This window comes from Nycticebus coucang, chromosome 19, assembly GCF_027406575.1.
Source record: "Nycticebus coucang isolate mNycCou1 chromosome 19, mNycCou1.pri, whole genome shotgun sequence".
Classification (NCBI taxonomy): Eukaryota; Metazoa; Chordata; class Mammalia; order Primates; family Lorisidae; genus Nycticebus; species Nycticebus coucang.
Window position 1 is genome coordinate 53,765,422 of NC_069798.1, and position 16,154 is coordinate 53,781,575.

The 16,154-nt window shown below is 41.3% G+C and overlaps 1 protein-coding gene across 1 annotated transcript in view; it reads right to left on the reverse strand.

The window, feature by feature from the left end:
• Positions 1–16,154, reverse strand: part of ATP8B1 (ATPase phospholipid transporting 8B1) — a 152,872-nt gene that overhangs the window by 8,310 nt on the left and 128,408 nt on the right. The window contains exons 18-23 of the mRNA XM_053571239.1: positions 14,445–14,609; positions 12,850–12,961; positions 11,510–11,585; positions 8,149–8,281; positions 6,831–7,119; positions 1,242–1,465 (exon numbers count right to left, since the gene is read on the reverse strand). Coding sequence (XP_053427214.1) covers positions 1,242–1,465; positions 6,831–7,119; positions 8,149–8,281; positions 11,510–11,585; positions 12,850–12,961; positions 14,445–14,609 — 999 coding nt within the window. The remainder of the gene's footprint in view (positions 1–1,241; positions 1,466–6,830; positions 7,120–8,148; positions 8,282–11,509; positions 11,586–12,849; positions 12,962–14,444; positions 14,610–16,154) is intronic.

Sequence of the window (16,154 nt, forward strand, 5' to 3'; positions counted from 1 at the left end):
GACCGGCTGACACCCGCTCACCTGCCTTCTCAGAGCAAGCATGACCCCAGCTGAGCGGGGGCTCCTGCCTAAACACCCTTCATCTACACCTCTGGAAAACCTGAGTTTCTGTTTCCATGGAATGGGAGAATCACAGACCTGTGCATGGACACCAGGATAAGTATGAAGGAATATTCCAGTTTTTGGTAAAGTGGTCAATTCTACTTGGATGATGCTGGAAAACAAGTCCATGCTCACCCTTTGCATACCTCTTTCTTAAGGTTTGAAAGTACATAAAACAATAACATTGTTTCAAAAGCACCTACCGCCATTCATTTTTTTTAAAACTTTCATTTTGTAAGGCCAGCCATTTCCATGAAAATATTTTGTAAAACAGAATTTGACTGACTATGAAAATAGGCTTCTGAAAGCAGAAAGACCACCATGCACGCGTCCTTCCTGAGGGCGAGATGGAGGAGATGGGCTTCCTCGGGACCAAGAGTTACACGCGGTCCTGCCAGAAACAAGAAGACAGCTGGGACCCTGCTTGAAGTTTCCTCTGGCCCTAATTCTGAGGCACCATTTATCTCTGGCATTATGTCCAGTAAGTTTCAACGACCACAGGCACTGAGTTAGGTCGCGTTTTAATTATATCTTTCTGCTGCAGGACCATTGTAGCATATTAGATATGTCCCTTACTCTCATTTCAACAAAAGCTAAGAACAAAATAACACATGGGGACATGATAACAGAACTCTGCCATCCACAATTTATATCATTCCTTTAGCTTTGGTCACAATATCATTTTATATGTTCTCAGTTAAACGATTTTTTAACACCATTCTTAATGGCAATGATATATAAAGATCTAAAATGAAGGCATAAATGTAACCAAATGCCCCTCCATCCCCTAAGGTAAAGTAAAATGTTTTTTTTTTTGTTGTTTTTTTTAAGTAAAATGTTTTTAAAGCACCAGAAACATTTTATAAAAGTCATGATCTTTCTTAACTCCATCCTGACTTTAAGGAGATACAGCACCAAAACTATAAATATAGAAGAAACAAGGTTTCTTTTCCTTTTTTTTTTTCTTTTTTTCTGTTTGTTTAGCAGGCCCGGGCCAGGTTTGAACCTGCCACCCCCTGTGCATGGGGCCGGTGCTGTAATCATTGAGCTACCAACCCACCCAGCCAAGGTATCTTTTCAGAACGAGTTTTAATCATCTAAGATCTCCACCCTGTAAAAAATAAGTAATGTTGTCTTACCTGTGCAGAGTAGCCGTTGAAGAAGGAATACCAGAAATGAACTAAAGTGAATGCAAAGTTTTTGTAAAAGAAGTAGCGTAGGAATTTGCACATCCTTATGTAAGACCAGCGGCCGTGCACCAGCAGGAGCCTCTGCAGATACCTGAACTGAGCAAAGGAGTAGTCGCTGGACATGACAGCTTGCATTCCTTCTTGTCCACTTATTCCAACACCAATGTGTGCAGCTGTGGGGCAGAGAAGATGCATACGCTGTGGATCATAAGCCAATTTTAAGGCAAAACACCAGATGATAAAAATGCTACAGCAAAACAAAAAACAAAGGCAGACATTCATGGAACCATAAACACAAAAGCTCTTGCTCACCATCTCCACCCCCAGCTCCTGAACTCAACTCAAAGTGGAGTTGCTAAACATGGTACATGGCACATGGTGGGGCCTCCATAAATATTTGTGTAAGGATCTCATGCAGGTGGTAATTCCATTTGGATTATCTGCCCTGCTCATAAGCCATCCTTTCCACCCCATGGGGTGAGCCCCAGGCACCCAGGTGTACACTGTGAACCTGCCTCCCCAGCCACGGGGAAATAGGTAATGTGGGGTAGGTACTACTAGCTGGCTCCTGTGAGCTCCATCCTATCCTTGTGCTAATCAGAGAGGCAGGAAAGTGAATAAAAACTCTACACTTCCCAGACTCCTGCTGCAGCCAGGTTTTCTTTGTGAATTAGGTTCCACTGTTTAGATTCCCTTGTAACTTACGAGCAGAAGTGAACCAAAGCCTAGCATCCTTTCCCTTTTTGGCATTTCTGCAACTGAGTCCATACCCGGCTGCTCAGATGTTGATAGGAATCTGCAAATGCTTCTCCAGGGAAAAGCTCTTCAAAGGGATCTCAAAGGTAGAAGCCCTTCAGGTAAGTGACCCAGGACTTAGCTTAGACCCTGCTTCTTTAGTCCATCTGAAGATTTTGGAAGTACCAAATCCCCTGTATTTTTTCTTTCTAAAGACAGAGTCTCCCTCTGTTGCCCAGGCTAGAGTGCTGTGGCATCAGCCTAGCTCATAGCAACCTCAAACTCCTGGGTTCAAGTGATCCTCCTGCCTCAGCCTCCTGACTAGCTGGACCATAGGCATGCCCCACAGCACTCAGCTAATTTTTCTATTTTTGGTAGTAGACACAGGGTCTTATTCTTCTCAGGCTGGTCTCCAACTCCTTTTATTTATCCCTTCAATAGTCAATAAATAACATTTTCAACCTTGGCCGCACAAAGGGCTAAGATTATAGGTGTGAGCCACCACCCCAGGCCCAGTCTTTTGTATTAATCAACTCCCATAGGCTTGGCACCTGTAGTACAGTGCTTATGGTGCCAGCCACATACACCAAGGGTGGCATGTTCAAACCTGGCCCAGGCCAGCTAAACAACTGAAACAAAAAAGTAGCTGGGCGTTGTGGCAGGCACCTGTAGTCCCAGCTACTTGGGGGGCTGAGGCAAGAGAATCACTTACGCCCAAGAGTTTGAGGTTGCTGTGAGCTGTGACGCCAGAGCACTCTACCAAGGGCAACATAGTGAGACTCTGTCTCAAACAAAACAAAACAAAAAAACTCCCATTTAAAGTACCTACAGGGGTCTGTTTCCTATACTAAACCCTGACAGAAGACCTAATCTGGTCCAGTCTGTCTCTTGATATTCTGGGATTAGGATCACATATGCCCATGGTCTAGAATTTTTTTTTTGAGACAGAGTCTCACCTTGTCACCCTGGGTAGAGTGCTGTAGCGTCATAGCTCACAGCAACCTGCAACTCTTGGGCTTAAGCGATTCTCTTGCCTCAGCTTCCCGGGACTACAGGCACTCGCCACAACCTATGGCTATTTTTAGAGATGGGGCCCTGGCTTAGGCCGGTATAGAACCTGTGAGCTCAGGCAATCTACCCGCCTCGGCCTCTCAGGGTGCTAGGATTACAGGCATGAGTCGCCTTGCCTGGCCATTGGTCTAGAATTTTAATGCGTATATTCTTGAGGTATGGTATGGATATATTTCTTTCTGAAGAGTTCTGAGGGGCAGAGAAATACGGCCATTAAGAGAAGAGAGAGACAGAGACACAACTGAGTTCCAATTACAACTCTAGGCCTTGGTTTCTGCATGTTCCCGAGGCCTGGCTTTTTGGGGAGCATGAGATATTTTCGGATCTTTTTAAATGAATTATTTTTTATTTATTTATTTTTTTTTATTGAGACAGAATCTCACTTTTGTTGCCCTCAGTAGAGTGCCATGGCATCACGGCTCACAGCAACCTCAAACACTTGGGCTTAAGTGATTCTCTTGCCTCAGCCTCCTGAATAGCTGGGACTACGGGTGCCCACCACAACGGCCTGGCTATTTTTTTTTTTTGTTGTTGTTTGTTTGTTTTTAGCAGACAGGGGCTGGGTTTGAACCCACCAGCCCTGGTGCATGTGGCTGGCACCCTACCCACTGAGCTACAGGTGCCGCCCCCTAAATGAATTATTTTCTTAATCTAGCTTTGGTTGTTCTCCAATACTTATAATCGAAAGAGTTTTAACTAAGATACAGTTAAACTTTCAAAGGCTTATTCATGGCCCTCTCTAACCTTAAGACAGAATTTTTTCCAGGGGCGGAAGATTCAGAAAGGGTAAAAACTAAACCCACATTTTTATTCATGCCTCTAATAGTCAATAAACAACATTTTCAAATTAGAGAATAATTTTTTTGTCTAGGTTTTAAAAGTCATGAACAGATAATGAACTCTCTTATGAAAAACGCATTGGAGAACATAACTATTATTACTCAGATGCTGAGAGGTGACTGCCAACTCAGCAGAGTTTCCAACTAAAAAGAAGCTTCAAAAATCCTGTTCCAGTTATAGAACACAAGGTCTGGCAAATTCAAAAAATAACTGTTGTGACATGTCCAAGACTAAGTTTTCAATAACATTTTGCAGTTCTAAAAAAATAAATTGCATCTCGCCTAATATTTATGATGTTTTTAAAAATACGCAAATAGTTCTTATGACCAGTTATGGTTGCCAAACTGCTCTTTCCTACCAAGCCATGGCCTATTTTTCTTTCCTGAATAAGCCACAGAGGGAACTGTTGAGATTCTCTCTTAGCTTCTGGGGCTGAGAAAGAAGCACCCCCACCTTGGGCCCTGGTAGCCAGTCCTTCTCCCATTCTGCTGAGCAGATGGAGGACAGTACGTAAAATGAACATTGTCCTGGTTCCTGGGGCATTTGAAGGTAATTAAACAGATATACTATAAACTTCAGATTTTCCTGAAGTTCAAATACAGTGTCAAGTGCCTCGTTGACCAGTACTCCTTCATAAACCTCACTGGCTACTATACTGCCCCTGTGCTAAGTGTATAATTCCTTAACAAAAGGATTATTTCCTCGATACAGCCTTAGTCTTTGTCTCATCTCTCTCTTGCTCCATGTATATTCTCAGGGTCTCAGACCAAGAAGAGGTAACACGCACCCGATGAGACAGGGAGAGCCTATGACAGTCTCTGGATCCTTGCTGGGGCAAAACCTGGCCAGTCACAATTCCCTCACTTCCACTAAACACGTTAGCAAGTGGTCAGATGGCTTTTTATTTTGTTCTGTTTTTTTTTTTTTTTTTTTTTTTTGGCCAGGGCTGGGTTTGAACCCGCCACCTCCAGCATATGGGGCCTGAGCCCTACTCCTTTGAGCCACAGGTGCCACCCTTGGTCAGATGGTTTTTGATGCCTGAATGTCACTCCACTACTTGATGGCCAGCAAATAAAACTTCTCTCTGTATGTTGCGCTTGGTGCAGTGAAAAGAGATGGCAGCGTTTACAAAGTACAAAAAGACATTAGTGCTACTTAGATAACTTCCAAGGAGACTTCAGGGTTCCCTTGATTTTCATCCCAAACAGATGCTCCTCAAGTTATATACAAAAGCACCTTGACGGCGCCTGTGGCTCCAAGGAGTAGGGCCCTGACCCCATATACCAGAGGTGGTGGGTTCAAACCCGGCCAAAAGCACCTGACATATAACAGAGCTTAACAAAAATCTTAAAGTGATTAAAGAACGGCAGGTCTCTGTAAGGGTATCTAATTTGACGTTGCACAATCCCTCTCACTTATCAAGTGGTGAGCTCAGAGGAACAAACAGTTTCCAGTTTAAGTCACATAATCAAATGGCAAATCTGCAAAGCAAACCACCTCCCCCAACATCTAGAAGTTCATGTTATAAGTGAATCAAAGTAATGTTTGAGTTACTTGCTCTTTGGGGACAGCCAGTTCAGTAAAGGGTACACAGTGGAAAATAAGCTAGAGCTGGCTGCAGAAGAAAGAGAGATCTGATTCAGAGCAAGAAATGCCGTTCGTAGGAGAGGACAGGTACATGCAAAAACAGTGGGGAGGAATTAAACTGGCAGTGGTGACAGACATACGCACTGATAACAAGGCAGGACGACATACGTCATACAGCTGACTCCTGTTGAGGAAGATAAAGTTGGAATATTCTTAGGATATGTCAAGGAGGAGGAGGAGACTCTAAGAAAAGAAAGAGATGAACTCGTGAGTCACACAATAGGCTGAATGAAAAGTCTGGTTGTCTATCATGCATTTGAGTTCACAGCACTACAGGACGCACATATGTATCATTACGTAATATTTCATCTCAACAATAATAATATCACAAAGCCGGAGGTGAGGTTCAACATAATTTTCTTATTTTTTGATGAGAAATCTGAGGCCTGAGCCTAAGTCCAAGGTGACACAGGATGCTGGCAATGGGATAAGGACAAATAGTCACATCTCATTGTCCTGAGTATTTTCATTACAAGACATTACTTTATAGTCATAGAGGGAGAAAAAGGACCAGGACTCAGACACAGAGATGAGAGCCCCAGGTTTGGTTCTGCAAGCTTCAATACCAGCACAACTGTATTCTGCATGATGTGACTGAATCTTTAAATTGTGGAAACCTTGGGTCCTCCAACCAGCAAAGGCTTGTTGGCAGCCTTCTAGAGTGGTCAGGAGGATGGATGAGGAGAGGTGGAAACTTTACCTCCATGCTACATGTTACTGTAAAGCTCACACCAGGTGGCTCAATGGTGGAGTTCTAACAGATTTACCAAAGGCAAGAAGAAAACCCCAGAAAGATGCTTAAGTGAGAAACAAGGATCTTTACAAAGCAGTATCAGAGAAAGCGCAACAATTTACACTGAGTTTGGTAGAATGTTTTGCAAAACTTATTAAATATCAGGGTTTCTAATAAGCCCTAAAGAAATAGGGAAGGAGACCCAGCAAAAAAGGGGGTGTGTGTGCTAAACTTATCAGATGTATGAAAAAAGAGAAAACGAATAAGGATAAACTCAAGTACTTCATCTTCTTCTTGGCATCCTACCAGTACCACCGTTGGGCCCACCCTTTCAAAATCCCAGCATAATGGGGGTGGGGTCACAGGCAGAATCGTCGTGGTTAACTGCTTTTGTGAAATACCTGCCTTAAGAAGATCTGGGAAATCTGGGGGGAAACCACCCTGCAAACACGTTCCTGTCACTTCCCCTCTCTAACAAGTCAGGTCTCATTGGCCCTCTGTGCACAACTCACTCTTGATCATGTTCACGTCGTTGGCACCATCTCCGATGGCCAGCGTGATGGCCTTCTTGTATCTCTTCACCAAGTCCACCACCATGGCCTTCTGCTTGGGGGTGACGCGGCAGCAGATGACGGCGCTGCACTCACAGGCCAGGTCCACGAAGTTCTTCTGCCGCTGCTCTTTCTTGGCTTCCAGCCGCCTTTTACTCTGGGTCCGCATCCGTCGCTCCTCTTCTGTCCTGGGGAACTTCAGCTTCAGAATCTTACTTCTCTTGGTCTTTTTCTCTAGAAGAATTTCATTCTGTGAAGTCAGAGAGGGAAAGGTTTACGATCATTTTTAGTTTTAACACCAACACCACCGTGACCGATATTTAAATTGTGTGAAGGATAATTTGGGGTTATATCATGGATTATACAATATGTTCATGATAGATACACTTTTTTAATTTTTTTTTTTTTTTTGAAACAGAGTCTCACTACGTCGCCCTCAGCAGAACGCGGTGACATCTTAGCTCACAGCAACCTCTAACTCTTGGGCTCAAGCGATTCTCTTGCCTCCGCCTCCCAAGAAGCTGGGACTACAGGCGCCCGCCACAACACTGGCTATTTTTAGAGACAGGGTCTCGCTCTTGCTCAAGCTGGTCTCAAACACATGAGCTCAGGCAATCCGCCCACCTTTGCCTCCCAAACTGCTGGGATTACAGGCATGAGCCACTGCACCCAACCTTAAGATAAACCAATTTTATAATCAAAACATATGTTCTGATTATAAAACATATTTATGACAAAAATTTAGGAAATGCAAAAATCTGCAAAGAAGAAAATGAAAATCACTCAACCAGGATAACTATTTTTACCAATTTGGTATAATTCCTTTAATGTCATATAATATTAAGTTTCAAACTTGGAAAATCATACTTTAATTTATAGGCCAAGAGATTCTGAGGTTGGCAGTTAATATGCAAAACCACCTAAAACTGGTCCACTTCTTTTGTTTGACAAGGCCGGGCGTGGTAGCTCACACCTGTAATTCCAGCACTCTGGGAGGCCAAGGCAGGTGGATTACCTGAGCTCATGGGTTTGAGACCAGCCTGAGCTAGAGAGAGACCCTGTCTCTAAAAAACAAACAAAAAAAATAGCTGGGCATTGTGGCAGGTGCCTATAATCCCAGCTACTTGGGAGGCTGAAGCAAGCAAAAATCACTTGAGCCCAGGATTCTGAGGTTGCTGTGAGCTATGACATCACAGCACTCTACCAAGGGTGATGAAGTGAGTCTCTGTCTCAAAAAATAAGAAAAGAAATAAAGTACAGAGATACTAAAGATACCTACCAACCAAGAACCAGTGATGATTAAGGCACGGTTTCCACCGGTAGGAAAAAAAGGTTCATGCACAGTGGGTGTAAATTTTGCGTAGACTCCACCTCTGTTCCTCTGGTTTTCCATTCTTGTATGAAGAAGAGAACTGAAGAAAATAAATTCAAGTGTTTAAGGTATAAACGGAGCTGTGACAATGAAATAATTCTGGCATTTTAAAAAATCGTAGGAAAACAGGATAACATTTTTTAAAAAAATTCTTTTTTGAAATAGGTTCTTGTTTTATTGCCTGGTGTAGAGTGCAGTGATGTCACCGCAGCTCCCAGCAACCTCAACCCCCTGGCCTCAAGTGATCCTTCCATGTCAGCCTCCCAAAGTTCTGGGATTATAGGTGTGCCACCACATAGGGCCCAATAACATCTAACACAGTTTATCATCCTAATCATTTTTAAGTGCCTAGTTTGGTAACATTAAGTATATTTACGATGTCGTGGAACCCATCTCCAGAACTTTTTCATCCTGCAAAACTGAAACTCTATATATGCTGAACAACTCAACCCTTCTCTCCCCTCCCCTGGTCTCTGTTAACCTCCATTTTACTTTCTGTGTCTATGAACTTGACCACTGTCGATACCTCAACCTGTGTGGAATCATACAGTAATGTCTTATTGTGACTGGCTTACTTCACTTAATGATATTCTCAAGGTTCATCTACCATTACAGCATAGGCCACAATTTCCTTCCTTTTTAATGTCAAATAATATTCCCTTATATGGGTACACCACATTTTGTTTATCCATTTATCCATCAGTGGACATTTGGGTTGCGCCCACCTCTTGGCTACTCTGAGTAGTGCTGCTATGAATATGGGTGCGTATGTATTTCCAGATGCTGCTTTCAATTATTTTGAGTATATACCCCAAAGGAGGATTGTTGGATCATACAGTAATCCTATTTTTTGGAGAACCACCATACTGTTTTTCAGTGTGGCTACACCATTTTACATTCCAAACAACCGTGCACAAAACTGCCAGATTTTCCACAGCTTCACCAACACTTGCTAGTTTTGTTTTGTTTTGATAGTAGCCATCCCAACAGGTGTGAGGTGGTAACTCATTGTGGTTTTGATTTCTATTTCCCTAAGAATAAGTGATGTTGAGCATCATTTCATATGCTTATCAGCCACCTGTATCTCTTCACTGGAGAAATGTCTATTTAGAGTACTTTGTCTTTTTTTTAATTTGATGACATACAGTTTCACTAGGTCTTGATTCTTCCACCATGAGGCACCATGCTCTTGGTACTGGATTATTTTTCAAAGATAGCCAAAGGAACAAGATACAGTTGAAAATGTGTACACAAGCAACAGAAAGAAGGCAACCTTGATGTACATCATGATACACTAATGTGAACTCTACTTTTCTGGCTATTGTAAAGGATATTAAATATCTTGGGTTTTTTTTTCTACCTTTTTTGGAGATAGAATCATGCTCTGTCACTTCGGGTAGAGTGCAGTGGTATCATCATAGCTCACAGCAACCTCAAATTCCTACCTCCTATTTCACCCTCCCCAATAGCTGGACTACCAATAAGACAGTCACAGTCAGCAAGACATAGACAGGAGCTAAATCACCCAATAGCTATAGCTAATTGTTCTATTTTTTTCGTAGAGATGGGGTTTTCACTCTTGCTCAGGTTGAGGACCTTAAATATCTTGTCTAACCTCTCTGTGTTACAAAGAAGGCAATCAAGACAGAGAGGTGATATGATTTGCCTGCAGCAAGTTGACAGCAAAACTGGAATGAGGAATGACTTCTCCTATTGCACACACAGAGCCATTGTTCTGCACCTTCAAAAGGAGGCTTCTCAACCTTGGCAATCCTGGACCATATTATTCTTTGTTGTATGTGACGTCCATCACATCCTAGGGCGTCTAGCAGCATCCCTGACCTCCACCCACCAGGGGCCAGTAGCATCCCTGCTCCCCATCTATAGCCACCAAACACATCTCCAGACAGTGTTCTGTGTTCCCCAGAGGGCAAAAATTGCTCCCCATGGAGAACCACTGCGTTATCTTTTCTTTAAATTAGCTTAATTCTAATTTTCATTTTCAAGTTATAAGATAAATCATTAAAAGGTCGAAGGAGATAAAAATATAAAGTTATCTATTTAAGTGATTTTCTAGGAATCATCACTTCAAGAACCATCTAGAAAGATGAATCATTTCTCTATAAAGGTAAACTTGGCTAAGAGCATGATCATAAAATTTACTACTTGGACACATTTTCTCTTTTAGCTTAGCTTAGGGCACAGCTTTCAATTTATTGGGTGCGTATATATTTCCAGAAATTTGTTAAGGCCCCATCTAGAAGCAGTAAACAAAATCATATGGAAATTAACCAAATTACATGAAACCAAAAATTACTTAAGCAAACATATTAAGCATATTTGTCTATTGCTACTTTTTCAAAACGTAAAGGCACAAAAAGGGGTCTGGTGTCTGTGCCTCTATACAAACATAACTGATTTAGATTATAAGGCTACTGATTGTGTCTGATTTAGCAGAGCACATAATACAGAAGATTAATTGGAATGACCCGGAAAGTTCTATCATCACCACTACAAAGAAAACTAACCACCATTGACTCCTTCATCATCTTCGCGACTCCTGCAAATGTGTCTATTAACAGCTTAATCTGACCTCATGACAGCCTGAGAGATGTGTTGTAGGGAAAAAAACATCAGGAATTAATGGAACTATGATGCTATCAGTTAAGCACATCACGGTAAGTGCACGCAGTACATTTACGGCTTCGTAACAACACAAAGCTTATTCATTATACATTTCTAGGTCTGCTGCAACTTTGATTCAAAGCTAACAAATGTTTGAGCATAAACTAAGGTTTGAAAGGTCATGCTTGCCCCATCTGAGACTAGACCACAGATGACCTACATGATGTAACCTGCCCAAATATTTCTATCTGGACGAAGGTAGTTGCTGTTGTTTTTTTTCTATTTCTTTCAAAAGTGAAAACTTCCTAGAACAGGCACAACATGAATATAATTCTTATTCATTTGCTAGTGATATCGCAGGCTCATTTTCTTTTTCAGTAGGTGAGGATAGAAGACTTCTAAGGAAAAGAGAAAAGTGGCCTCTGCAAGGCCCCAAGTTGCTTTAAAATGAAGTATGTCCAAAATAAGGCCCAAACTTGACAAGTTGGAACCGCCTGTTGTTCTTTTGCTTCCTTTTGACATGAGGCCACTGTCCCAAGTACAGTGTAGCCTCCATTTCTCTATGCTTGTCGCCTGCTACGTCTGGTCCTGCCTTTGTGCTGAGACCTGTTACACCGTCTCACTCTGCAGGCTCTCCACTTACTTTATGTCTTCCCCGTAGCAGATGGTGGTGTCTTCAGTCAGAAGTTCACAAGCAAATCCGATATTTTCAGCAGTTTCTACAACAGAATAAAATCAAGTAGAACATTGTTCATTGGTTTGTTGAGCTGAATAACTGACTATCCAGGAATGATGATTTTTTTCAATTCATGAACCTAACCAGATTCAATCAAATATGTAACATGCTGTTTCTCTATAGCAATACAGAAATCACATACAGGAAAAAGCAATCCCTTTCTTTTTTTGGCCGGGGCTGGGTTTGAACCCGCCACCTCCGGTGTATGGGGTCAGCGCCCTACTCCTTTGAGCCACAGGTGCCGCCCCCCTTTCTTTATAAGTGAACGTCAAAGTCTAATTTGAGATGTTTTCAATAATAAAATGTGCTATATTATCAAATAGTATATACACTGGTTATTTACTAAATCTATGTCCATCAAATGACTAAATACACTCAATTTGTGTGGTTTAACCGCTTTGTTACAGGGAAGGATAACCATTTCTATCAGCCCTTGCATGAAGACAATTTTTCTCTGTTTTTATTCCCTCCCACTTGGTATTTATTTAAGGTCAAGGCTGAGCTTCCCTTAACTTCAGAACATATAACCCATTGATGATTTCAGATCAGGAGACATTAACTTCAGAACATATAACCCATTGATGATTTCAGATCAGGAGACATTAACTTCAGAACATATAACCCATTGATGATTTCCGATCAGGAGACATTATCCTATTTTTTGCAGAAGGCCTGCAGAGTAAACTATCAATGCCAAATAACTACCCGTGAAGCTCTAAATTTAGAAATTAAAATCTTTCTTTACTTAGGTATTAAATTTTAACTATAATTTTCAGGTTAGGAAAAGGATAAGAAAACGAAAGTTGCTTTTCAGCACTTTGTATTGTTTTCCTATAATTATGCTCAACGAATGGCAAAACACTGGGAGGACAGACGGACAAGGGGGCAGCCCCTTCAGGATGGAGGGACAAGGGGTCAGCCCCTTAGGAAAGAGGGACGAGGGGCCAGCCCCTTCAGAACAGAGGCCCACATCTGGCTGGAAAGATAAGACAGTCACAATCAGCAAGACATAGGCAAGAGCTAAATCATGAGGAAGAAACTGCTACTGAGGGGGTTTAGGGAAGGATGTGGCCTGGGCGGGGATAGGGAGCTGGGAAAACAGAGGTTTCTCAGAGAAAGCCTCTTCCTTCCAAAGAAATAGTGTTGATATAGGATGGAAAGTTGGAGAAGGTCATCTTGGGCTAAGGAAACAGCAGCTATAAATATTTGTGAATTTAACAGATATGTTTCCCTATGCAAAGAATTACCTTTTTTGTCTCCAGTAAGCACCCAGATCTTAATGTCAGCTTTTGCAAGCTTTGAAATGGTTTCTGGGACTCCATCTTGTAGCTTGTCTTCAATAGCTGTAGCTCCTAATAGCTGGAATGTATGTTAAAAAAAAAGGGGGGGGGGATTAGTAAATAAACCCAAAGTTTTCTATAATTACAGCTTGCCAACCTGTAAAAAGAAGGGCTAATTACACACCCCAGTTGGTGCTCCACTGGGTGTGTCAACGCCACAGCCAGTGTTGATAGGGAAGGCTGCCATGTTTCTCATTCACCACAAACTAACACAGCTAACAAGTTTTTCCTTTTCTTCTTTTGTAAAATTTCGGCATAATTTGAGGATACAATTAGGTTACATTGTTTGCGTTTGTTAGGTAGAGCCCAAGTTGTAGTTGTGTCGGTTCCCAAAATTTTTTTTCTTACAGGATAAACTATTTAATTTACCCAAACAAAAATGCAAGTATAAAATCAAGGACATTTAAAATAGACTTTCCTTGTGTATTTGTGGCTTTACATAGACATAAGTCAGTTCTAATAGTAGCTATTTGTTGAACATTTATTTTATTTATTTTTGTTGAGACAGAGTCTCAAGCTGTCACCCTCAGTAGAATACCGTAGTGTCACAGCTCACAGCAACCTCAAATTCTTGGGCTCAAGCAATTCTCTTGTCTCAGCCTCCCAAGTAGCTGGGACTACAGGCACCTGCCACAACATTCGGCTATTTTTTTGTTGTTGTTGTTGCACTTGTCATTGTTGTTTTAGCTATAGGCACTACTTGTCGAACATTTCTTATTGATCTAAACTCTGTGAGCACTAGGTATTAAACCTTAGAAACTATTTAAAAGTGTATATTTTTCTTGTTTTAAGATTTTACAGGCTCGGTGCCTGTAGCACAGTGGTTATGGCGCCAGCCACATACACTGAGGCTGGCGGGTTCAAACCCGGCCTGGGACAGCTAAAACAACAATGACAACTGCAACAACAAATAGCCAGGCATTATGGCGGGCACCTGTAGCCCCAGCTACTTGGGAGGCTGAGGCAAGAGAATCGCTTAAGCCCAGAGTTTGAAGTTGCTGTGATCTGTGATGCCACAGCACTCTACCAAGGGCGACAATAGTGAGACTGTGTCTCAAAAAAAAAAAAAAAAAAAGATTTTATAAAATATAAATCATTTCAGTAATTCCTATAATGTAATAAGTAGATGTGAGTTTGATACAGTATAAAAATCATAATGATTAGTAAGTGATATAAAAATGATAGAATTAGATTAAACCCTTCACTAATGTTTTTTCTCTTTTAGTTTTTCATAATGGTAAATTTTATTCTGCTATTTTGCCAAAAAAAAAAAAAAAAAAGAAAGAAAAGAAATTTAATTGACCTACTTCCTTTGTACCAATGTCAAACACTGAAGTTAGAATTAGCTTTTGAGCGTAAGCTCAAAAATGTAATAAAACTTAATAAAATTTTTATTTATTTATTTTTTATTGTTAAATCATAGCTGTGTACATTAGTGCAACTTAATAAAATTTTTAATTCTGTTTGAATATCAAGGAAGAATTATTAAGGCCAAAACTCACAATTAAGTCTTTTTCAATCTCCTCATATACTTTATCCAGAGCTTCGTCCCGGTTGTTTGAGGCCACACTGGCGGCCATAAACTTCTTGTTCCATTCGGCAAATTCCTTTTCTTCAATTTCCTTGTAGCAAAGGCACAGGGTTCTAAGAGTTTCACTTGCAAAGATCTGTTTTATTGAAAAGACCACCAATACAAACAATAGTTAATTTTATGTAATTCAAAATCAAGTTTGAAATCTTCCTTTGAAGTAATATGCTAAGAGTGTTTAAAAAGAGGACGATGACAGATTCTGAACAGATATATTCTACAGAGGGGATTAAACTTTATAATAGACTTTGTTTTTCTAAGCTTCTATGCAGTCCTAGGACTGTACTTATAGTTCCTAAATTAGTCAAAGGGAAAAGTCTACTTATCTCCTAAATGAAGTCAGTAGAGCGAAGAAAACCTTTTTCTCTAATGGTTGGGAAAATAAGAAAGGAAGGAAGCTGCCTTGGGGTGTAATGACATAAACATAGACCTGACAACTTTATCATTTTTTCCAATAGACTGTGATGCAAGCCTAATCAGCTATGAACTCTGAACCAAGCATTACTCCCTCAAACCAATTCAAAAGTACAAGTGCCATTGTTAAAGGCAAGGTCAAGGCTCGGTGCCTGTAGCTCAGCGGTTAGGGCGCCGGCCACATACACTAGAGCTGGCAGGTTCAAACCCACCCCGGGCCTGCCAAACAACGACAACTACAACAAAAAAATAGCCAGATGTTATGGTGGGCACCTGTAGTCCCAGCTACTTGGGAGGCTGAGGCAATGGAATCACTTAACCCCAAGAGTTTGAGGTTGCTGTGAACTTTCAAATAGCACTCTACCGAGGATGACATAGTGAGACTCTGTCAAAAAAAAAAAGAAAAAGAAAAGGCAAGGTCAAGGGTATCTGGAAATTTTCTAATGAGTAGACTTATACCATTTTAAATAGCTTCAACATGAACCAGTAAAAATTTCTTTATAGTTACATCTTGTCTACTCAAGATAGAACTGGTTCAACCAACCAAGTGTGTGCTCTCAAAGATTCTTTGGAAGGTTCTGCACTTACTTTATTAGACTGTCACTGTTGACATTCTTGTGAGAACTCATCCATTGTAACTGCATCGGTGTCAGCATGTAATTTTGACATGTGAGCCTACTTACTAAATGAAACATTCATTAAGCTTCTCTTCATTTGGCTGGCTCTGAAACTCAATTGGTCCTTAAAATAGGGCGGTGCCAGTAGCTCAGTGGATAGGGCACCGGCCACATATATCAAGGCTGGCAGGTACGAACCTGGCCAGGGCCAGCTAAAGCAACAATGACAGCTGCAACAAAAAAATAGCCGGGCTTTGTGGCAGGCAGCTGTAGTCCCAGCTTCCTGGGAGGCTGAGTCAAGAGAACCACTTAACCCCAAGAGTTTGAGGTTGCTGTGAGCTGTGACGCCAGAGCACTCTACCTAGGGTGACGTAGTGAGACTCTGTCTCAAAAAATAAATAAATAAATAAATAAAGGGGAAAACCCACCCTTTATTGAGTACCTACTAAGTGCTGGGAACTGTGGAAGATGGATTCTCTTGCAATGGCCCTCCAAGAGAGGAACTACCTCCTTTCTCCTTCCCAGGGAGAATTAATGATTCATATGATATATCAGCCATTTCCCCCCCAAACACAAAATTAGTAAAGAGGCAG